Raw genomic sequence first — 21048 nt, 5'->3', positions numbered from 1 at the left:
GGGGGGGGGAGAGAAAAAAGGGGAGGGTAATAATAAAAAATAATAAAAATAACAAAGTATGTATTTCTTACACAAGAAGCAACTCCTGCCACAAATTACAGCTCCCATCTTTCACCATTTTAGCTAGAAACTGCTGTGGGTGCTGTGAAATGCTACCATTCCCCTGGTGGGTTTGCCACAATTATTTTTTTCCCCACCCCAAAAAACTTCTCTACATTCCTCCAGCACTTCCTCAGTTCAAAGTAATGGGTGTCCCCACAAAGGTCTCTGGAGGGCACTCGGGGTCGTCTGAGGAGACGACCGGGGCTCCTTCTGGATGAGGATTCTAACTTGGTGTGAGTTCTACCTCTCCCAAACACATCAACCCGTGGAACATAACCCACACAGTGACGTGACCTTGGCCAGCACCTAAAACTTTGAACAATTATTTTTAACACTGAAGTCACCACCCCGAAGCTGACTCTCACTGCTGCTGGCAAGGCAACACAGTGGGCTTGTACAAATACACCACAGACAAAATGTAGTTGCTTGGATGTGCCTTTTCTTCTCAAGCGCTGCATTTCATCTGCCTCTGAGTAAAATCCTTTCCTGTGTGCGCGCGAATTACTTATTCCTTCTGTAAGCATTGTGCCCCTAGAGACACACAATGACCACAGCAGTCTCTTCAGGTATTAAAAGGGAGCGCTGCAGGGGAGAAATGTTAAATTATTGGCTAGGAAAGTACTGATCAGTATTTCTTGTACGTCGTCACCATCTATTGGGCACTGTTGGAAATATCTACTCCTCCTTCTGTTAGCTGAAAACTTTTTTTTTTTTTTGTCTTATTAAGCCTTGGGTAACTGAGAGGCTCAGCCTTGAGCAGAAAGACAGAGAAACAGCAAGTAAGTAAAACAGGGCCTTTGTGTTGCTTCCATAGCTGGTACCCCATCACAGAACTGGGAGAGAGGGAAACTTTATTGCTGAAATGAGTTTTAAATCTTTTTTTTTTTTTCTTTTTTTTTTTTTAAAAGCAATTCTTGAGTGAGGCCTCAAGTTTGATAAAATCCAGATTGAATTCACCCTGCCTTATGTATTATTTTTAACCTTGGGTTAAACCATGCATTATTTAAAGTATTAATTCCTGATATTTAACTAGTTCCCTCCTGCATGGATCATTGTTTCCTGCAGTATAGAACATTCTTAGAAAGGATCCGTGCAGCGTGTCTTTATTCCTGACAAAACTATTCCAGAACTATTCCAGATTTTACAATAAAGACAAATGAAAAAAAAAAAAAAAAAAAAAAAGAGAGAGAGAGAAAGAGATCAGAACAGCTCTCTCATGTATGTGAATAATTTGATTTTTTTTATTGTTGTAGTTTACAGAATTCACATACATCTCTACCCGAATAACCCCAGTTGAACAGCTCTCCTCAGTGCACTTGGATGCTAAATTAAATGGGTTAGGCTGCCTGTGCAGCTGCCTGGATCCTGGGTAAACATTTTGGATTCCTTCTGTTGACATTCCCTGGGAAGAAAGTGACCCTTCATGGTTAAATTTTGGTTAGGGGGATAGCACTAGGGTCCCCCCACTCCCATTTGTTTTTTCTGGAGCAGATGGAGAGGTGAGTTGCGTCTTCCTCTAGGATGAGCTGCAGCGAGCCGGGCCATGCCTCAGCTCCCTGGGCAAAAAGCAGGAAGAGTTTCTGGCTGAAAAATAAAGGCAGGTGCATCAAAGGGAAAGTAAGGCTTTTCTCATTATAAGCGTAAACTTAAAAAAGTAAGTGCTGGATTTCTCATCTCTTGTAGTGTGGACTGGGGGTTGAATGGGTTCAAGAAGAGCCATGATGTGTGTGTGGAATAAGGGCTTTTGAATATAGACATCACATGCATAGTGTGGGAAACTACAAGAAAACATCTCTGGTGATTTTTTAAAATGTAAGAAACTATTAAAGACAACATTTTTGAGCTGATGTTTTTCAAATAAAACCTTCTGTTGCTATCAATGTTAAAAGACCTTTGGCTGTAGCTTCCCATGCTGGGTCTCAGGATATGCCTGGCCTCTACAGGCGCTGAGTTTAGCTCAATGGGACAGTTCCCCGGTGCTTGCACTGTTATTCCCTCTGTTACCTCCAGCCTGAATACTTCAAGCTGATGAGCCCTGGAAGCACAGGTTGATGCTGTGCACCTCTCCAGCATGAGCAGGGAGCAGCTGGGAGTACAACCAGTGTCCTCTGCTTGAGGACAGCAAGGACAGTCGCCCTCAGAGACCAGAGGGGTGCTGGAGGTGCGAGCACAAGGGGCACTTGTGTAATTTGAAATCTCTTACTAATGAGTCTTTTCTGTACTTTTAGATAATTTGGACTATAGGGCTTTTAAAACAGCAGCAGGACATTTTAGGTCTACAGATGCGGCATGATCCCATACCACGGTTTCGAGGATAGCATTCACAGTGAGAGCGGATGAATGGCCACCTAAGCAGGACAACACATTGCTGAGTGCTCTGCAAGGCATTGCTCTGCAGCCAGGGTCTCATGTCTATACCTTTGTGGTTAAAGTGCTGGAAAAAACTGATGGCAGGCTGCTCAGTGAGTCAAAGAGTGACTCATTGAATGGTCTTGCACTGGTTTGCCCAAGAAATGCACGATCGTATTGAATTTGAGCAGGTGGTGTAAATGCAGGTCCTTTTCCCATGAGGAAAAACAATAATATTTGTGCTTTTGCTGGCAGCTAGTTAGCAGAATATCGAACAACTGGCTGTCAGCATGAACAGTGCAGGACCTGAGGCAGCAAGGCATGGGTTTTAGTTTAATTTATCTCCGTTCCGGTCAATGTCTTCAAGAAGTGGGGAGGTGTAATTCCTGACAGGGAGCTTTAGCTGCCCATTCTGAGATGAAAGCCGTGCTCCTGGTTAATTGCACAGGTTGGGCCAATCCTCCTGGTGTCCCCATCTCAGCGTCTGGATGCTGCCTCCAGGGTAGGTCCAGCCCTGGGCCCCCGCAGCTCTATTTTCATTAGCTGCAGCCTGTCCCCTGGCTCCTCGTAGGGGTCTCAGAGGTGCTGCTTCCCCTCAGGCGGTGGGAAAAGTGTATCTAAATCTCCATTAATAATAACATGAGGCCAGACACATTGCTCACAGGACATCCGAAATTAGGTGTCTGGCTCTGGAGCGGAACCTCCCCCCTGAGCGAAGTGTCATAAGATCATGATGGCTTCTAAATGTGGATCTGCTTGTCAGGTTACAGATAAGATGCACTGTCTCTCTGCTCTCTGGTGTAACATTGTCAAGTGATGATTAATGTTATCCAGGAAAAAAAATCAATGTTTCTTTATTCCATCCATTGCAGAGTGTCATTTTAGGAGCTGCAGCTTTCTCTCTAGTGAGCAGAGAGAGAGTCTGAATTTATCTTTTACCTCTGGTTTCAGTATCAAGTCCAAAACAACACCCAACAAGACAAGCCTCGGCTGCTATTACTGCTCTACCTTAAATGAGGACAAGTTATGCCGAGAGAGGTTTTCCAGTGCTTTCATCCAGATGCAGTCTTCCTGGGAGCTCTGTTACCCAAATTCACAGATGTGCTCATGCTGGACATGAAGCACCTACCCAGGCTCTGACGCTGGATGGAGGGGTGTTCCTGTCCTTGTCAGAAAACACAGGGCAGATACAACCACATTTAAGCACATAACATGCTTTAAGTTAGATGTATTTAAGCAGAAATCATGCTTAAACTGCAATCTTGATGTGAGCGTGATCTGTGTATGACAGGTCTGAACCAATATAGCCAGCTGGTGGATGATGCGTTCATGCTTCGTTATATGCTGACCGCTTACCTGTTACTTTTACTTTCTCCTTTTCTTTGCCTATGTGAAGCTGTACAAATTTGTCCAACAATTAAATCAATTTCCCTGGTGCTTTTGAGCAAACTGCAGGCCAGCAGGAGGGCCCAGGCCATGAGCTGCACTACAACGTCTCCAGCAGCTCCATTGTTTGATGAGGTGAGGCAGCTCCAGGAGGTCCCATCCAGGAGGCACCTTGGCTAAGGAGCTGCCTGTCTTTGTACATAGCCAACGACTGTGTTTCATCACTTTCTGTTAGAGAAGAATTCACTAGTTACTCTTCCAAAAGCTTCCAAATTTCTGTCGCCTGCAGTAAGTCTGTACAGGGAGCTCAAAGGGTGGACCATTGCAAAGCCACAAGGTACTGGACAATCTTCTCCTAGGACTCTTCTGAGGGAGTTTGTAAGCTTAAGTGGCAAGACCGTGAGACTCTATTTTAGTGCAATATCTCACATCTTTTTATCATTTCTATCTGCCTCTTCTGCTGCCGATGTCCTTACAGCATGGATAACTGCAACATGCCCTTATGGAGATGTCCTTACAGCATGGTTTCCAATTGTATTTAAAACTTGGGTTCCTTCAAAGAAGTACCCAAAGCATACTGCTGAAATTTGAAGTTCCTGAAGAAACCACCACTGTCACTGTTCTGATTTTTTTTTTGCAAAATGGAAGCCAGAAACACTCACCTTTTTTTCTGGTGGGCATGTGTATTCATCTATCACTGTACAGAAGACTGGCCTTGGGAACTTGAGGCTTTCTATAAATCCCTCAGAGATTTATACTGACTTAAAGCTTTGTGGCTGGTAGACAAGAATTAATATTCAACACTGTTGACAGACTTGGGCCTATTAAGCATTGTCATTTGAATGATGTACTGCAGGCACACTGCTAATACACTCAGTATGGTTGAAGATAATTCTACGTTTGCACCCGAGTTCTTTCTCCTGGGCTTCACGAGCCAGGAAAACCTGCAGGTGGTATGCTTTGTCTTATTCCTTGCCATCTATGTGGTCAGCCTAGTGGGAAATCTGGGGGTGATCACATTAATCAGAATCAATTCTTGCCTGCACACCCCCATGTACTTCTTCCTCAGCCACTTGTCTCTCCTGGATGCCTGCTACTCCTCCACCATCATCCCTCAGGCCTTGATGAACTTTTTGGTGAAGAGGAAGGCCATCTCCTTCATGAGGTGTGCTGCTCAACTCTTCTCCTTTGCCACCTGTGCCACTGCTGAGTGCTATGTGCTGGCTGCCATGGCTTACGACCGCTACGTGGCGATTTGCAACCCGCTGCTGTACCCTGTGGTCATGTCCCGGCGGCTCTGCGTTGGGATGTTGGCGGGTGCCTACCTGGCCGGAGTGCTCAGCTCAGCCATCCACACGGTTTCCATATTCCATCTCCCGTTCTGCCATTCCAGGAGGATCAACCACTTCTTCTGTGATGGCCCACCGTTGCTAGCCCTCTCCTGCTCTGATGCCCAGCTCAGCGGGGTGGTGGTTTCTGCTGTGGTGGGCTTCAACATACTAAGCACCACGGTCTTCATCCTGGTCTCCTACTGGCTGGTCCTGTCTGCGGTCCTGCAGATCCGCTCCGCAGCCGGGCGGCACAGAGCCTTCTCCACCTGTGCCTCTCACTTGGCCTCTGTCGCTTTGTACTACGGCAGCTCCCTCTTCATGTACCTGCGCCCTGGCTCCACAGCCACCTTGGACCACAACAAGGTTATTTCTGTGCTGTACGTGGTTGTAGTCCCCATGCTGAACCCTCTGATCTACAGCCTGAGAAATGCAGAAATGAAGAACGCCATCAGGAAAGCACAAGGTAGATTGCTCTCCTTGCTGAGGTCCCATCAGGGCCAGCTGAAATGAGAGAGCTACGGAGGCTTCAATATTACTTCCAATTACACACCTTCTGGCAGCAATTTATTATTTAGCTATTAACAAAAATAATAACCAACCTCATTTCATGCTTCAGAGAGCCAAAGGGAGGACACAAGCGCTGGCTTTGTCCTGCACCTTGCTGCTGTTGACATCAAATTGGTCCATGTCTGCTCGCTCAGGTCTTCCATTAATGACTGGCGAATTTCCTGGCAATATGAGGCTGTTAACTGAATTTTCCAGCAGTTGGCTTGAGACCATGAATTTAGGTCACATGAAATAATGCTGTGACAGTGATTTTTGTTTGAAATTATCTTTGAAGTCTGGTCTTGTTTTGTTTTGTTTCCCTAACTTCAACTGCAGGCTATTTTTTCCCCAATTCACATTGCTTTTCCTATTTCATGAGCCTTGGTTTTTAGCCTAGTATTGAATCGGACAAAACATATTAAAGAAAAAAGAGAGGGGAAACTTTTTTCTACCCAGTTCTGGTACATTGCCAGAACTGACAGTCTGGTGCCTTCCAGCAGAAAAACAAATTGACATAAAAAATAAAATAAAATAAAATAAAAATTAAAACCATCTACGTTTCTCCATGTCACTTCCCCATCTTTACACAGTTTGGTGTTCTCTTCTGTCTGCCACTTCTGTATTTTCTAGGTGTCTGGTGCAAAATTATCATTTAATATTTGTGCTGTTTTATAATATCTCTTCATACAGCAGAAGCTTTCAGGAACATTGTCACTCAGGCTTTATTAGAGTAAACATAGGAAGTCTGAGCTAATTCTGCTGCATCTTCAAAGCAGCTGTGCAAAATGATGGTTTTGAGCAAAGAAAGAGCGTGCCATACACTCCATACACTGAAGTGTATGGAAAATATCAGCTGAGAGGGCTCTCCGTGTCAACACTCCAGCAATTCATGCAGCAAATGCTCTGCTAGGTTTGTTTTCAGCAACCTTCAATGCAACGGTAGATCAGCAACCAGCTTTCCATGTTGCTAATAAAAGGGTTCTGCAGCAAAAGTTTGTGATACCTGGTGATAAATAAAAAGCAAACTGCACTGAGATTGTCTTCTGGTCTTTTCCTATCTGACTCATGTTTTCTGAATTCTCTGCCATGGAGCATTAAACATCCAGAGCAGAGCCAGCTTAGGCTTTCCTGGCAGTCAGTGGACACATTGGCCTCCTGAAGGGACAGTTCAGATATTGGCTCTCTGCTGCAACCAAGTTAATGCAGGAAGGTACCAAAAAATAATTCAGGCTTGACTGTAATGGTTGCTGCTGATCTGGCATGAAGAAATGTGTTTAGACAAATAATATAGAAGGTATTTAAATGAACATATAAGCCATTTTATCTACATTTTCAGTAAGTTGCTCAGAGTCCTGCTCCTTTACACCATGTGCATGGTGGGTCTCTCCCAGCCTCCTTTTTGGAGAGAAAAGAGTGGTTCCTTCCAGTGTTGGAAAAAAGGTTAATTCTCTAATGACTAAATTCAAAGCACGCCACCTGGGAGGGAAACCAGTGGACTAAACACAGTGCACGAGTGTTGTTTTAGATGCCCCACAGTATTCTGGCTCCTCTTCCCAGAAGCTCTGAGTTATGTCTCCTACCTGCTACCCATCCAGCAGACCCCAACCTCCCAAATGCCCGTAGCCCCCTTAAGTACCACATATTCAGGGGACCAGATTCCGTACCCATGTTTGGTCATTTCAGTGACTGTTTGGGTGCTAAATGGGATGAGATGTGAGATCCAGCTTTCATCTTCATACCACGCGGGAGAGGTTTTGGAATTGCAATGCTCTGTATGACAGAACTATTATTTTCCATTCAGCACGTCACAAATACTTCTCAGCACCTTGTGGTGCACAGGCAGTTTAGGTTCAGGGAGAAATCTGAGCATTTTGTTGGGACACGAGTGCATCAGACTGATGGGATACGTGTGCAGACCCCACTGATACCTTCTGCTTGATGCTTGAGCGTTGGGATGTTTATGACGATGGAGAGGCACCCTGATACGTGTTTGAGTCATGAGCTGAAGGACCAAAAAACAGCTCCTGGGATGCCTCCACTTGAAGTTTGAGGAAATAACCAAAAAAATAAAAATAAAAAAAATCTGATTGCTTATTACTGAGAATTGTATGGTTATGAACAGATCTCAAGCACAAGCATATTAATAAGAAAGCTCTCATTAACAAATAGATTTCAGATCACGAGTCTTCATTGTTTCTCAGTATGACAATTTACTTATAAACAGATAAGTTTGAAAACATTTCAAACTAATTTTCCAAGCCCTGGTTCAGTCCAATATTGAAACTAATATTAATTACAGTGCATCTCTTCTTTCCTAGGCTTCAGACTTGGCATTGCTCAGGGAGCAAGTCCCAAAGGTCAGCACATGACATCTCCCTTATAAACACACATACATCTGCCTTACAACCATACTTATATAAGGCTCAGAAAAATAATTATTTGCAGACAATTGCATAAAAAAATGTAATTGCAGCTCTCCTGTACATCCCTACCAAAAGAGATGGACTCTACAGCTTTCATGCTGTGGCTTTGGTGACACAGATCAGAGCCTGTTTTGAAGATGCTGCTGGACAGACTTGGTCTCTTTTCTTAGGAAAAGGTAAGAGCTGCTCTGTTGTAAAGACAGAACAGTGGAAGCCCCTTAGTGGCAACTTGGGAATGAAATAAGCTCCAGCACAGATTTTCAGCCCTAGGCCATCTGTAGCTTCATTTTCTTTGTCTTATCACACTTCAGGAAAGAGCTGGAGGCACGAGTAGAATCATCTGGGTTGGAAAAGACATTCAAGATCATCAAGTCCAACCTTCAAAGAGAGTAAAGAGAAAAGATTCCGGAACAAGTGAGCACAGGGATGTAAAACTGAGAAAGGAGGGCAGATAAGGTAGATAATAGAGGGGTTTGGGGGTAATTTTGTTTACATCTTGTAGATTTTGTAATTGTTTTGTTTTCCAGTGATCAAGGGACAGACAAAACAGACAAAAACAAATAAGAAAAAAAAAAAAGAAAAAGAAAAAGAAAACTAGCCTTAATTAGTGTTTTTGTTTATATGGCTGACCAGCAGCTGTTGTCACACATTTCTGTTGGGAAAAAACCTTCTGCTCCTTGAAGCCCTGCAGTGTGTTCATACACAGAGGGAGCTCCATCCGTGTCAGCAAGGTCTTTAACATCTAGAATATTCTGAACTTTGAAGCAGGTTAAGTAAGGTCTGCTTTGCTCCAGGGCTGGGGGCTCATGCAGGAGGTGGTCGTAACAAATGGTCTCTTTGGGATGGGATTGTGCACCTTGAGGTCACCATCAATTTAATTCCCTTGATGAAACTGGATAATTTGTGTCCTCAAAAGCACACTTATTTCTGTTGACAACAAATGGAGGCTACAATGTCTACATTTCCAACCTATGTTGTCCAAGAAGATCATAGTTCAGTAGAATAAAATGAGTGACCAGGAGATATGCTCAAAGAACATGCTCCTGATCCACCTAAAACTGATCCAGAAACATTTCAGATGACTAGCTGAGGTGTAGACAGATCTTCCATCTGCAGAGTGGCTGGACATGGGAGATGGAAATATCCAGGTAACAGCTAGCTGCGTCTTCTGAATTTTAGCTTATATACCTATTTTAAGACTATTTTTAATAGGTGGATGTTTGAGTTGGTCATAGAAAGCTTGCTGCAAGCTCAGCAAAGCTATGCCAGAGACAACACCTCTGCTGTTCCCCCTACCTAGCACTGGCAGGGATTTTTCTTCAAAAGCAGACAAATAATATAAAATATAATAATAATAATAATAATAATAAAATACCAATTGCAAGTGCACAGCTTTGTGCCAAAATGAAAAGGCTGTACCCCAAATGGTGATGCTATAGAAGAACACTGATTCTGTCTGGGGGAAAAAAAAGATGAGAGAAAATCCTTAAAATTTCCAGAAAGCAGAAGTGGGAATTCCTAGCTTCTCTCTTTAACACATTTTGGAATGTGTTTATTTGACTTTGATTTGTTACACTTGAATAAACTTTATGGCTCCTTAGTATATGCTATATAAATCACAGCAGTATTTATTTGCTTTTAATACCTGTGTGATTATAGCCTTTGCTTGTTTGACTTGGAAGTTTTGGCTAAAGACAGAGTCAGCTTATAATTTTCTAAAAATTATACCACTTTCTATTGCATTTACTATATAGATGAAGCTGTGATTCTTCCACAGTATTTCTCTCCTGGAGCTTTATTTCACTGATTCATTTTATTTATTTGCAATTTCACCATAACTTAATAAAAATATGGAGGGTGAAAACTTCACAGCTTTGTCCGACTTCATCCTCTTGGGATTCTCTGATGTTCCAGAGCTACATACGCCCATGTTCATTATTTTCTTATCATTGTACACATTATTGGTGATGGGGAACCTGCTGCTGATGCTGCTGATCAACACTGACCCCCAGCTGTACACACCCATGTATTTCTTCCTGACCCACTTGTCCTTCATGGACCTCTGCCTTTCCTCTGCTGTCATCCCCAAAGCCCTGGAGACCTTCCTGCTTGGGACAAGCAACATCTCTTTTGTGGGCTGCTTTGCCCAGATGCATGTTTTCATCATGCTGGTCACCTGCGAGTGCTTTCTTCTGGGGGTGATGGCTTACGACCGGTACGCGGCTGTGTGCCAGCCACTGCACTATGTCACCCTCATGTCCCGGGCATGTTGCTACAAGATGACCGTGCTGGTGTACGCCACAGGCTTCCTCACCTCGCTGGTACACATGGTGCTGGCAGGGAGGTTGGCTTTCTGCCAGGCGAGGAGCATCAACCACTTCTTCTGCGAGCTGCCCGCCCTGCTGCGCCTCTCCTGCTCCAGCACCCGCCCCAACCACATCCTGCAGGTCTGCAGTGCTGAGCTCAACATCGTGGGCTCCATCCTGGTGATCCTGGCGTCCTACGCCTGCATCCTCTACACAGTCCTGCGGATGCCTTCTGCAGGGGCACGGCTGAAGGTGTTCTCCACCTGCACCTCCCACCTGGCTGCTGTCACCATCTTCTGCGTGGCAGGGCTGGTCACCTACATGCTGCCCAGCAAAGCCAGACCAGAGGGCGAGGAGAAGCTGGTTTCCATCTTCTACACTGCAGTCACCCCCTTGCTCAACCCCCTGGTCTACAGCCTGAGGAACAGGGCAGTGAAGGGGGCTCTGAGGAGGTTGTGGGGCCAAAGGCTGTTCCCACAGCTGCCCTGGCTTTGAAGCTGCTTTGGTGGTAATGAAGTCATTAGCAGTTGTTATTGCTGAGCTTACAGACAGGGAAATCACACAGCAATAATGGGTACAGAGTACCAACACAGCGAGTCATGCTCTTCAAACAATCACAGTTCATTTTAATCATGGCATGAGCTTTCGATAGTCTGTCAGAATAATTGTCAGTGCTTTCACAGCAAAAACAACATGGTACCATGATGTTCTGGGTACAGGTCATGTTAAATGAAAATGGGGCCAGCTAAAGGGATGCTCAAGTTGGAATTAAAGACTTTCTGATATTTTCATTGCCTGAATAATAATGATTTATGCCCAAGCTGCAGATGTGCATATGAGCTGGAAGAGCTGAGAGTGTGTTTAAGTCAGCGATGTATGGAGACCTGCAGCTTGCTCCATGCCCTGAATTTCTCTAGGAGTTTTCTGCTTGGGCAGTGCCTAGTTAAATTGCCTTTTGCAGGAAGGATTCAGGTCTTTCTCTCCCTGGGGGCTGCCCCAGTGACCACAGCACAGGTCTTTGCTCCTGCCCATGCCCTGCAGAGCCCCCCATGGAAAGCTGCCAGGGACATCCTGAGACTGTGGGCATTCAAGGTACAGGTGAGGAATAAAGTGCAGATTTTCCCTGGTGTATAAAAGAAACATCAGAAACCACAAAGCCATGGCATTGGCTCAGGGGACATGTACCTGTACTAACAACTTGCCATGGGCACACGTAGATTAATAAACATGTTGCCAGAAGCATGTCCCAGTCAAAATCTTCACAAAGATCTTCTTGGGATGTGTGGTGGTTTTTTGTTGTTGCTGTTTGTTTGGTTGGTTTGGTTTGGTTTGGTTTGGTTTGGTTTACATCTACTTTTCTTTTTGGATAACGTGAGGCTCAAATTCTTTGTGTGGCAATCACTGAACAACACCTGACAGAATTATGGCTCTTCTGAGGGTGCAGCATGACTGGGGTGAAAGGTGCTCTAGAGAGAACAGTAGACAGAAAGATTTTTAAACCTTTAATCAAGACATGCCCTATGTGTTCAATGAACTATACAATTTCTGGAAGAATGTGTACAGCCAGTGTTGCTTGTGTAAATGCTAGAGTGAATAAATACTGTCTTACTGAAATAAGCATCTTTGTAAACTATGCTGTTGTTTTTTTTTTTATTATTATTATTATTATTTATTTATTCCTAAAAGAGTCATAACGAAGAACAAAGGAATGACTGAAATGGCAACCAGTTAAAGCCACTATAGAGCTTTTAAACAAAGCTCGCATTGGAGCTTGTATGAAAAGCAGGGGCATTTGGGCAATGTCCCCATGAGATGAGAGGGGGGCTGCTGAAGTGCTTATTCAGGGTGACTCAGGATAGCGGGGCGGGAACTGTCACACATGGCAAAGGAGCTCAGTGCTCCTTCCTGCTCCATCCTTCCATCTGTGATGCAGAGGAACACATCAGAGCAGATGAAGCACGGTGCTGGACCTGTTTAGGGTGCTGGTTGGGAAAAAAAAAAAACAACAGTTCCTCTCTCACTGGGACATCAGAGAGGACAGCCACGGTCATTGCCCTCACCTGGGGCATCCGCCTTCAGCCACACGTCCACATGTTTCTTCACTACCTCCAGGGATGGGGACTCCACCACCTCCCCAGGCAGCCCGTTCCAATGCCCAACCACCCTTTCCGTGTCTAAATTCTTCCCGACACCCAACCTAAACCTCCCCGGGCACAACTTGAGGGCCCCCAACAGCAAAATGCACAAACTGCTCCTCATGCTGGGCAAGACCATCTAGTGTCCAAGCTGAGAGTAACACAACCTTTTGTGGAAGAGTTTACAATGATTTTTGGTTTGTTTTCCTGGTGTTGCCTCTTGTGAAGTGACCCCTGCTAAGCTGGATGCTCCGGGTGGATTTTACCTTACTTATGTTATGCACTAACGATGCAGACTTTTACAGCTGAGAAAAAATAAAATAAAATAAAATAAAATAAAATAATAAAATAAAATAAAAGTTGGGTTATTGTTATAACCAATGCAGTGGTTATGCTTAGGTCATGACCCCCATGGCCATCAAAATAAATCATAGTCACTCAACTATTTAGCATCCTGATAAGTACACCAGATCGCAGCATGTAGACTTACTGCCCTCATCACCTGCTCACTCAGTGTCTCTGCTCCCTTTCCCTTTCCTTACTTTCCATGGCACATCCTCCTGGAAGAAAATGAGATTATTTTCTTGTAGTTTGCCGAAATTAGTCTTTTTTTGGTTATACCTCCACAAAGCCCTCCAGTTCTTGAGCTTGCTCCTGGAGGGATCACTGCTTGAATTAGTGCAATTTCTTATGAAACTAAGGCTAAGAGGGAGAATCCTTTTGAGCTTGTTTTTACCACCTTCTCTGATATTACCTAATTTCTGAATAAAGCAAGAGATGACAAGGAAATGCTAATGAGACCTGTGGAGACAGGATTTTGGGTAACACGGAGTCTCTGGGAAATTTAAAGCAGGGTTAAAATTTGCTGCATCTGTTTCTCTACAAGTATGTGACTCCTTACTACTCTGGAGAGCCGACACGAACCTCTTGCCTCTTTCCTTTTACATCAGCTGATAGGGGTCAACTTGGTCAGTGGGCAGCCAGCAAAAATATTTTTTGCTGTGGCTCTCCTGAGCACGTCCTTGACCTCCTTGTTCCTCAAGCTGTAGATCACGGGGTTAAGCATGGGGACGACCACGGTGTAGAAGACCGCAGTGACTTTCTCCATTTGCAGCGAGTACTTGGAGCCCGGCTGCATGTGGCTGAGTCCGGCGGGCACGTAGAACAAGGCGACGGTCAGCAGGTGGGAGGCGCAGGTGGAGAAGGCTTTGTGCCTGCCTCTGGCAGACCTGATCCTCAGGATGGAGACGAGGATGTATGCGTATGAGATGATGATGACGAAGAGCACGGACATGGAAATGGTCCCGTTGAAGGTTACGAGCAAAAGCTCGTTGAGGTGGTCGTCAGCGCAGGTGAGTTTCAGCAGAGGGTTGGTGTCGCAGAAGTAATGGTTGATGACATTGGGCCCACAGAACGGCAAGGGCAGCAAGCAGCACGTTTGGGTTAGGGAGTTCAAAATCCCCCCCAGGTACGACCCGGCCACCAGCTGCACGCAGACTCTCTTGGGCATGGAAATGGCATAGAGCAGGGGGTTGCAAATAGCCACGTAGCGGTCGTACGCCATCACAGCCAGCAAGAACACCTCTGTGGTCACGAACACAAGAAAAAAGAAATGCTGGGTGAAGCAGGCAGAGTAAGAAATAGTTTTATTTTCAACCAGGAAGACAATAAGCAGCCTGGGACAAAAGACAGAGGAGTAGCAAAGATCAACAACAGACAAATTGCAGAGGAAGAAGTACATGGGAGTGTGCAGCTGGGGGGTTGTGCTGATCAGTGTGATGAGCCCAAGATTGCCCATCAGGGTGATGAGATAAATCACTGAGAAGACTATGAAGAGAGGAGTCTGCAGCTCGGGCTCACTTGTCAGTCCTAGGAGGATGAACTGGGTCACCACGGTGCTATTGCCTTCAGCCATATCACCATGTATCAGAGTAGCGTACCTGTTGGAAGGAGGAAAAACTGGGAAGTACGGAAGAGCAATGGCATGGCTTGCGTATGATGCTGCTCTCAGCAAGTACCTTGTGTTGACTGCCCGTTAAAAGTACAAAGCTTCGATAGTTGAGGCACCAGCTAACTCTGGTTAGGTTCCCAGCAAGCCCCCACGGGCAGAGCAGCTCACCCGAAGCCCTTCAGAAGCTGCATTTTGTCCTCTTTAGTCATGAGGCTGAATTTAAAAATGAGTTTTCCTTTTCAGAAAAAAAAAAGAAAGAAAGAAAGAAAAAAAAAAGCCAGTAATGCATGATTTGAAAAAGCATTTGGAGACGCTGTGGTGGATTTGTGAGGGCTTACAAACGTGCTGCCTTTCCCCACGAGAAGGCTGAGCGTGTCAGGGTCACAAAGACGCAGGACGGAATAACTTCTCCCTAACTTCTCATAGAGGGGAACGTCCCCCAGCCAGTGTGGGAATTCAGAGAAATGGGACTTTCTTACACATAACGAGTGTGTGTGCTCCAGCTCAGTTAGTATTTACATGTTTTTTCTCCACTCAGGGTGGGCATTTTCAGGCTGGGCTTCAGCACTGCAGGACTAAGATGTGACTTGTACATAATATATGTTCAGTAGAAATCTGTTAGTTGTATCCGTAGGAATCCAAGAGGTGAGGAACAACAACAAAAATAAATCATGTATTAGAAGGCTCCATGCAACAGAAAGAAAATTGGTGCCTTCACTTTTCAAACCACAAAACACCGTGCACGTGGTATTTTTCTAATCAAGACCCTCCAGTCCCCATTACTCACTCTTTCTAGTGGAGCACAGCAGATTTCAGGAATTCTTCCTATGCCTGGAAGCCTGGTTCCTGGTATAAAAAGCTGTTCTCATCTTAATTAACAATAACATGATTGCATTACAGAATCACAGAATCGTCTAGGTTGGAAGAGACCTCCAAGATCACCGAGTCCAACCTCTGACCTAACGCTAACAAATCTTCCACTAAACCATATCCCTAAGCTCTACATCTAAACGTCTTTTAAAGACCTCCAGGGATGGGGACTCAACCACTTCCCTGGGCAGGGATATTGTGATAAACTGCAGTGGATGACCCAGAAGGCAGGTAGGTGGGTGGTACTTGAGATGAACAGCAAGGAAAGAGGGGCCCTAAGTCAGAAGCTCCTGGAAGCAAACCTGTGCCACCGCATCAGGAAAACCTCCTCCATGTGGCACAGAACCTCCGTTCCCCTCCTTCTGCTTCTCTGCAACACTGAGACCTCTCCCCAAAGCTCAGCTGTCTCATGGTTTTCCAAGACCCTGCTTACAGTACAAAGTCCGACTTACAGTTCCACAGCAGACACCGTTCTCAGTTTACAAATCCCTTCGTGAGTTGCCAACAACCACAGATAGCTGGTAGGCTATTTCTAGGTTTTGGCTGCAGCTGCTTTTCCCTTGCAGTAAATGAACGTTTTCCTGAGTGCACCTGAACATCCTCACCGAATAGAAAATCCACCCCACGCTAATGCTGGGACCAAGTTCTCTCTTTCCCAAGCAATGATCCGTATTCCATCGGGAGTTGCTCCAGGCACTGCTGCACGGTTTTATTCTGCTTAGAGAAAAATTCTGATGGCCAAAAATCCCCCAGTGCCTAAAGTCGTGCCGATTCCTCACGGGCTGAGACCTGTGTGGGTCTCCCAGGCTACACAGCTCCTGCGTGTGGCTCCATAGCATGCTCCTGCCCTTGTCTTCCCTGTCTGTTCTATTCGTTTTATGTGTTCAGGGCATGAAAGCCGCTCTTGAAATGTTTTCTCCGAGATTTTGTCCCAGTGAGATGGTGACACCTACACAGGGAGCCTCCAGGTAACACCTAGTCATTAGAATTACAGATGTACGGGAAATGTAGAGTCTGGGAACATTTTGCTAATAAGCTTTTGCTCCGTATCAGTAATCTTACAAACCTGAATGCTGTGTGACTTAACCCTGCGCTGGATTTGAAGTGTGTGCCGACAGTCCTGCTTTCCCTGCGCAACACCGCGCTCTTACCCAGCATCCGGACGTGTTTCTGCCATTCGCACACCAAACGTGCATGTTGTCCTACGGCAGAAAGAAGAAACGCGATCCATTTTTCTCCATTCTTAGAAATATTCTGACTTTACACGCAGAGGGAAGTTTGCAGACTGAGAAGCGAGGCAGAACGGCCGCGGCAGCCCTGCCAGGCACCAGCCTTTTGACCAGGGCGGGTTACGCAGCACACCCAGGGGCTTGTGCAGGGGAACAGCCGTGGGGTTTATTTACTCCTTTGGCCCTCATCGATAAAATCCCCAAAGTAAATCGCAGCTCAGCAAAGAATTCCATGCCAACCACAAAGGGAATCATTAGACACTCTCATAAGAGTCTGGGTGAGCATGGACTTGGTCTCCCCCAGCTAACCACGTGAAAAGTGCTCATTAACCTTTGTTTGCTCAGTGCTGATGCGGATGGGGTGGGATGAGGTGGGGGAAGGAACCTTCATTTTGGCAAAGCCACGGGGTGGGGGGGAAGAAGCCGTATGAGTATGCCAAATAAAGCTTAATGGGATGCCAAGGTTGGGCAGGCATTCTGCCCAATTCCTGTTAGGAAGATGGCTCCTAGAGAAGTGGAAATCTGCTCGAGATGAAAGCGACTATTTCTGGGTGCCTGCCTGAAGGCACCTAGGTGCCCAAGCTCCTTATAATCTAATCGACAGTCAGATCTAGCTCTCCGAGCTGCTCCTGCAGGCAGTGAAGGAGAAAAACATTCTGCCCCAAAAACATGCCTCAGAGGATGCATCCCATCTGCAACTGCAGATCAGGTTCCTAACATTTAGACAAGCAAATGAGAACAGATTTCTAATTGCTAATAGGTGTGGGTTTGTTTTGTTTTCTGTTAGTTTCTTCATTTTTGGACAGCAGTTACATTTGTTCCCTTCACCATGAAATCTTCCCCGTGATTTAAGATGCAGCGGTGCCCACAGCCAAGGAGATCGGCACTGGAACCCTTGTCAAATCCCCCAGACACTGTGGTTTTGAACACACCAAGGAGCACAAGAGTAACAAGGCCTTTCCAGCCCAAGCAGGGGCTATTTGGCAGCTATTAGGTATATCATTAGCTCTGAGCACAGTACGTAACCAGAGCACTTGGAGCACCTGAAGCTTCAGATTAATTTCCCTACTGAGTGTTGGAGGAGGCTTAAAAATCAGGGTTATCTTAGCAATATTAATAGAATCCCCCTCTGAAACAAGCCTGGTTTCTTGTTTGATAAGTTTGCAGAGCTGACCCACAGATCTGTTGTCTACAAATCTTTCGAGTCACTGTTAACACCTGGATTAAAACATGGATTTCCTGTATTCGGGCCTGAGCTTGACTTGTCGGCTGTTGTCATTAATGGGCTTCCTCTTTAGAACTGAGATTTTACTTTACCTGTGCAACCTTCAGCAACAAGGTTTAAGCTATCACTCCAGAGTTTGGTAAACGTATTTGTATAGCAATTTTATTCTGGAAAGGAAAAAAAAAAAGCACATCGCTTTGACAAGTAAAAGGTTATGCAAAATACAGAACAACATTTTTAAAAAAAAGCATTGCCTTTTTTCTCCTTAATCTGGGATCTTCTATGTCTCTGTGTGCACAGTGTGGAAGGATGCGTTAAGAAATCACAGGGGTGAGGAGGTTTCCATTTTATGTTTATTGACGTTTTTCTTATTAAACATAAAATTGAGCCTAGCAGGAAGATTCAGGGTTGGAGAGCTGCAGTTTCAGGTCAGCTTGTCCTCGGTTTATGCATTAAGAGCAGGCCAGGGCTTTGGAATCCACAATACAGCTTTTTTTTCTTTAAAAAAAATAAAAATGACTACAGGAAGGGAAGGAAGCCAGTACCTGAGGCCCTCACTAAAGGGAGAAGCTTACCTCATTATTTCAAGTCTCCTCCCAATTCCACCGTGCCTTCCATTCACGTCTCCCCATTTTCTGTCTCTGCTGCTTGCACCTTACCTCTTTTTATATGAGCTGTGTCAGGGAGAAATCTCTCCAATGCCTGTGCCTGGTTCGCTCTCTAGGTGTTCAGCTTTTTACCTCTTAAATCTGAAGGGGATTTGTGGTTGGGTGTCACCTCCCGCCCCTGAGGACTCGTCAAAAGCCTCCAACCAACAGAGGCTGCAGCTGAGCAGCTGAATGCTGCCCCCTCATTCCCCACCACCTTCTCGCTCCTGCCAGATCCCACCAGCTGCAGATCTCAGCCCTCTTCCCCCCTCAGCCTTGTGCCTTCCTACCGCTGCTGAAGCACTCGCATCTTTCACTAGCCTAGCCTTGTTGGAAGGACTTTGACAGCAACCCGCACCGCACCCTTCCAAGCAGTGACACACAAGACAGAAAGACGACTGTTTGTTATTAGCCAAAAATTCCCAGTTGAGCATAAAAACTAACGGCCGGGGTTTGAGTCTGGTTATTTCCCCTTTTTGAACTTGGCTGCGGCATTGTTGGTCTTGGCTTTCTTCTTCGCAGACCCCTTGGACTCGGGCTCCTTGCGCTTGGCCGACGTGATGGAGCCCGTCACCTTGAAGAAGTCGTCCAGCCGGCCCTGCGTGCTGCCCTGACGGCTTTTGCTCAGCCTTTTGACGCCGTTGCGGACGCGCTCCTCGTTGAACTGCTTCTCCACGCACATGAACTGGACGAGCTGCTCTTCGTTCGGCTCCGTCCACTTCAGCTCAATGTCGTCAGGGTTGACCACATCCGGCTCTAGGAAGAGCTTCTGGGCCTCCTTGTGCAACCAGTTCTCGGGCAGAGGGTACTTCTTGGTGTCTATGTGCTGAATGATCTCCTCAATGGTTTTGTGCTGCCTGATGAGCTCAACGGCCCGCTTGGGCCCGATGCCGCGGATGCTCTCGCAGTAGTCGCAGCCCAGGAGGATGCACAGATCCACAAACTGTTCCCAGGTCACATCGAGGTCCTGCAGGATACGGTTCAGGTGGAACTCCTGGATGGGCAGCTTCTTAGCCTCGCTGGCAGTAAGATGCCGCATCAGCACGGGACTGCCGAAGGTCAGGCAATCCATATCTTCTGTGGCGGCCGCGTAGACCTTCCCCGCCTTCACCAGGGTGGCGCAGCTGGCTTCCGCCTCCCCCGGGGCCTCCACGTAGGGGATGCCCATCAGCATCAGCAGCTTCTTGCACTCGTCGGTGTGCTGCTGGGTCACTTTGACCAGCCTCTTGCTGAACTTCTCGATGTTGGTCTCCTCTCCGGCCTGCTGGGCCTCCTGCAGGTGCTTCTCGGCCTCAGCCCTGCGCTCGGTCCTCTTGGCCAGCTCCCCTGACTTCAGCTGCGGCGGCTTGCCGTCGAAGACGTACACGGGCTTGATGCCGTTCTCCACCATGCGGATGGTGCGGTAGAACATGCCCATCAGGTGGCTGGTGGTCTCGCCCTCCTCGTTCTGCAGCACCTCGGCGCCCTGCCGCACGGCAATCAGGAACTGGTAGATGCTCATGGAGGCGTCGATGGCCACCTTCCGCCCGAAGTACGCCTTGATGTCGTTCTCACGGATGGCGCTGGGCGCCACGTCGGCGATCAGCTTGGCCAGGCCGTGAATCCCCATCCTGCAGGGGACAGGGGCTCTGCTCAGCACCCGCAGGGGGGCGGGCAGGGACAGGGGGATGGGGACAGCTCCCCCCAGCACCGGGAACCTCTGCAGGCTGCAGACCCCGGCCCTGGCCTGGATCCCATTCCTGGTCCCTGGTCCTGGTCCCATTCCCAGTTCCTCGTCCTGGTCCCGTTCCTGGTCCCTGGCCCTGATCCCTGGTCCTGATACCATTCCTGGTCCCTGGTCCCAGTCCCATTCCCAGTCCCTCGTCTCAGTCCCATTCCCAGTCCCTGGTCCCGGTCCCTGGCCCTGATCCCTGGTCCTGGGCCCATTCCCGGTCCCGATCCCTGGTCCCGGTCCCGTTCCTGGTCCCCGGTCCCGGTCCATGGCCCCGATCCCTGGGCCTGGGCCCATTCGTAGTCCTTGGTCCTGGGCCCATTCCCGGTCCCTGGTCCCGGTTCCTGGTCCTGCTCCCATTCCCAGTCCCTGGTCCTGGTCCTGGTCCCAGTCCCTGGCCCCGATCCCTGGTCCCGGTCCCGTTCCCAGTCGCTGGTTCCAGCCCCCAGCCCCGGTCCCGGTTCCGGCCCCAACACCAGCTCCCGGCCCCATTCCCGGTCCCGGTCCCGGTCCCGGTCCGGGCCCCGCCGTTCTCCCCCCGCCGCCATTACCCGTCCCGTCCCGTCCCGTCCCGTCCCGTCCCGTCCCGTCCCGTCCCGTGCCGCCGCCGCCGCCGCCGCCGCCGCTCCCGCGCTCAGCCGCGACGCCCGCCGGGAGCCGGCGGAGCCAATGGGCAGCGGCTCCCGCCCGCCCCGCCCCGTCCCGGCACGCACCGCTCGCGGTTCCGCTTCCGACGGGGGCGGGCAGCGGCGGGAGCCGGGGCGACGTGTCGGGACGGGACGGGACGGGACGGGACCGGGACCTGGGGCGGCATGGTGGGAGCGGGACCGGGACCGG

At 47.5% G+C, this 21048-nt stretch overlaps 5 protein-coding genes across 7 annotated transcripts in view; 3 read left to right on the top strand and 2 right to left on the bottom strand.

Moving 5' to 3' along the window:
• Window positions 1–851: 851 nt before the first annotated feature.
• Window positions 852–6715, top strand: LOC118167354 (olfactory receptor 1020-like). Its single transcript, XM_035326665.1, has 2 exons — window positions 852–881; window positions 3848–6715. The coding sequence occupies exon 2, from the start codon at window positions 4680–4682 to the stop codon at window positions 5676–5678; it is 999 nt and encodes a 332-aa protein (XP_035182556.1). The 5' UTR covers window positions 852–881; window positions 3848–4679; the 3' UTR covers window positions 5679–6715.
• A 3272-nt stretch (window positions 6716–9987) lies between these two features.
• On the top strand, window positions 9988–10938 carry LOC118167788 (olfactory receptor 8I2-like). The gene has a single exon (XM_035327578.1). The coding sequence runs from the start codon at window positions 9988–9990 to the stop codon at window positions 10936–10938; it is 951 nt and encodes a 316-aa protein (XP_035183469.1).
• A 2494-nt stretch (window positions 10939–13432) lies between these two features.
• On the bottom strand, window positions 13433–16013 carry LOC118167356 (olfactory receptor-like protein COR8). Of its 2 annotated transcripts, none has more exons than XM_035326668.1 (2): window positions 15852–16013; window positions 13433–14518 (listed from the first exon to the last, which is right to left on the bottom strand). In XM_035326668.1, exon 2 carries the CDS (start codon window positions 14491–14493, stop codon window positions 13525–13527), a length of 969 nt encoding a protein of 322 aa, XP_035182559.1. In that variant the 5' UTR covers window positions 14494–14518; window positions 15852–16013; the 3' UTR covers window positions 13433–13524. The 2 variants fall into 2 exon arrangements, with proteins under 2 accessions (XP_035182559.1, XP_035182560.1); XM_035326669.1 differs by lacking the exon at window positions 15852–16013 and having other exon boundaries at window positions 13433–14162; window positions 14439–14602.
• Window positions 16014–18184: 2171 nt separating this feature from the next.
• On the bottom strand, window positions 18185–20886 carry FEN1 (flap structure-specific endonuclease 1). 2 transcript variants are annotated; one of them, XM_035326653.1, is made up of 2 exons: window positions 20822–20886; window positions 18185–20111 (listed from the first exon to the last, which is right to left on the bottom strand). In XM_035326653.1, exon 2 carries the CDS (start codon window positions 20107–20109, stop codon window positions 18964–18966), a length of 1146 nt encoding a protein of 381 aa, XP_035182544.1. In that variant the 5' UTR covers window positions 20110–20111; window positions 20822–20886; the 3' UTR covers window positions 18185–18963. The 2 variants fall into 2 exon arrangements, with proteins under 2 accessions (XP_035182544.1, XP_035182543.1); XM_035326652.1 differs by having other exon boundaries at window positions 18185–20151; window positions 20822–20836.
• A 63-nt stretch (window positions 20887–20949) lies between these two features.
• Window positions 20950–21048, top strand: part of TMEM258 (transmembrane protein 258) — a 1380-nt gene continuing 1281 nt past the window's right edge. The window contains exon 1 of the mRNA XM_035326704.1: window positions 20950–21026. Within this exon, the coding sequence (XP_035182595.1) occupies window positions 21024–21026 (3 nt within the window). The 5' untranslated portion in view covers window positions 20950–21023. The remainder of the gene's footprint in view (window positions 21027–21048) is intronic.

The sequence above is a fragment of the Oxyura jamaicensis genome, chromosome 5 (assembly GCF_011077185.1).
Source record: "Oxyura jamaicensis isolate SHBP4307 breed ruddy duck chromosome 5, BPBGC_Ojam_1.0, whole genome shotgun sequence".
Taxonomy (NCBI): Eukaryota; Metazoa; Chordata; class Aves; order Anseriformes; family Anatidae; genus Oxyura; species Oxyura jamaicensis.
The sequence above is the reverse complement of the archived record's forward strand: the minus strand, read 5'-3'. Positions and strand labels throughout refer to the sequence as shown.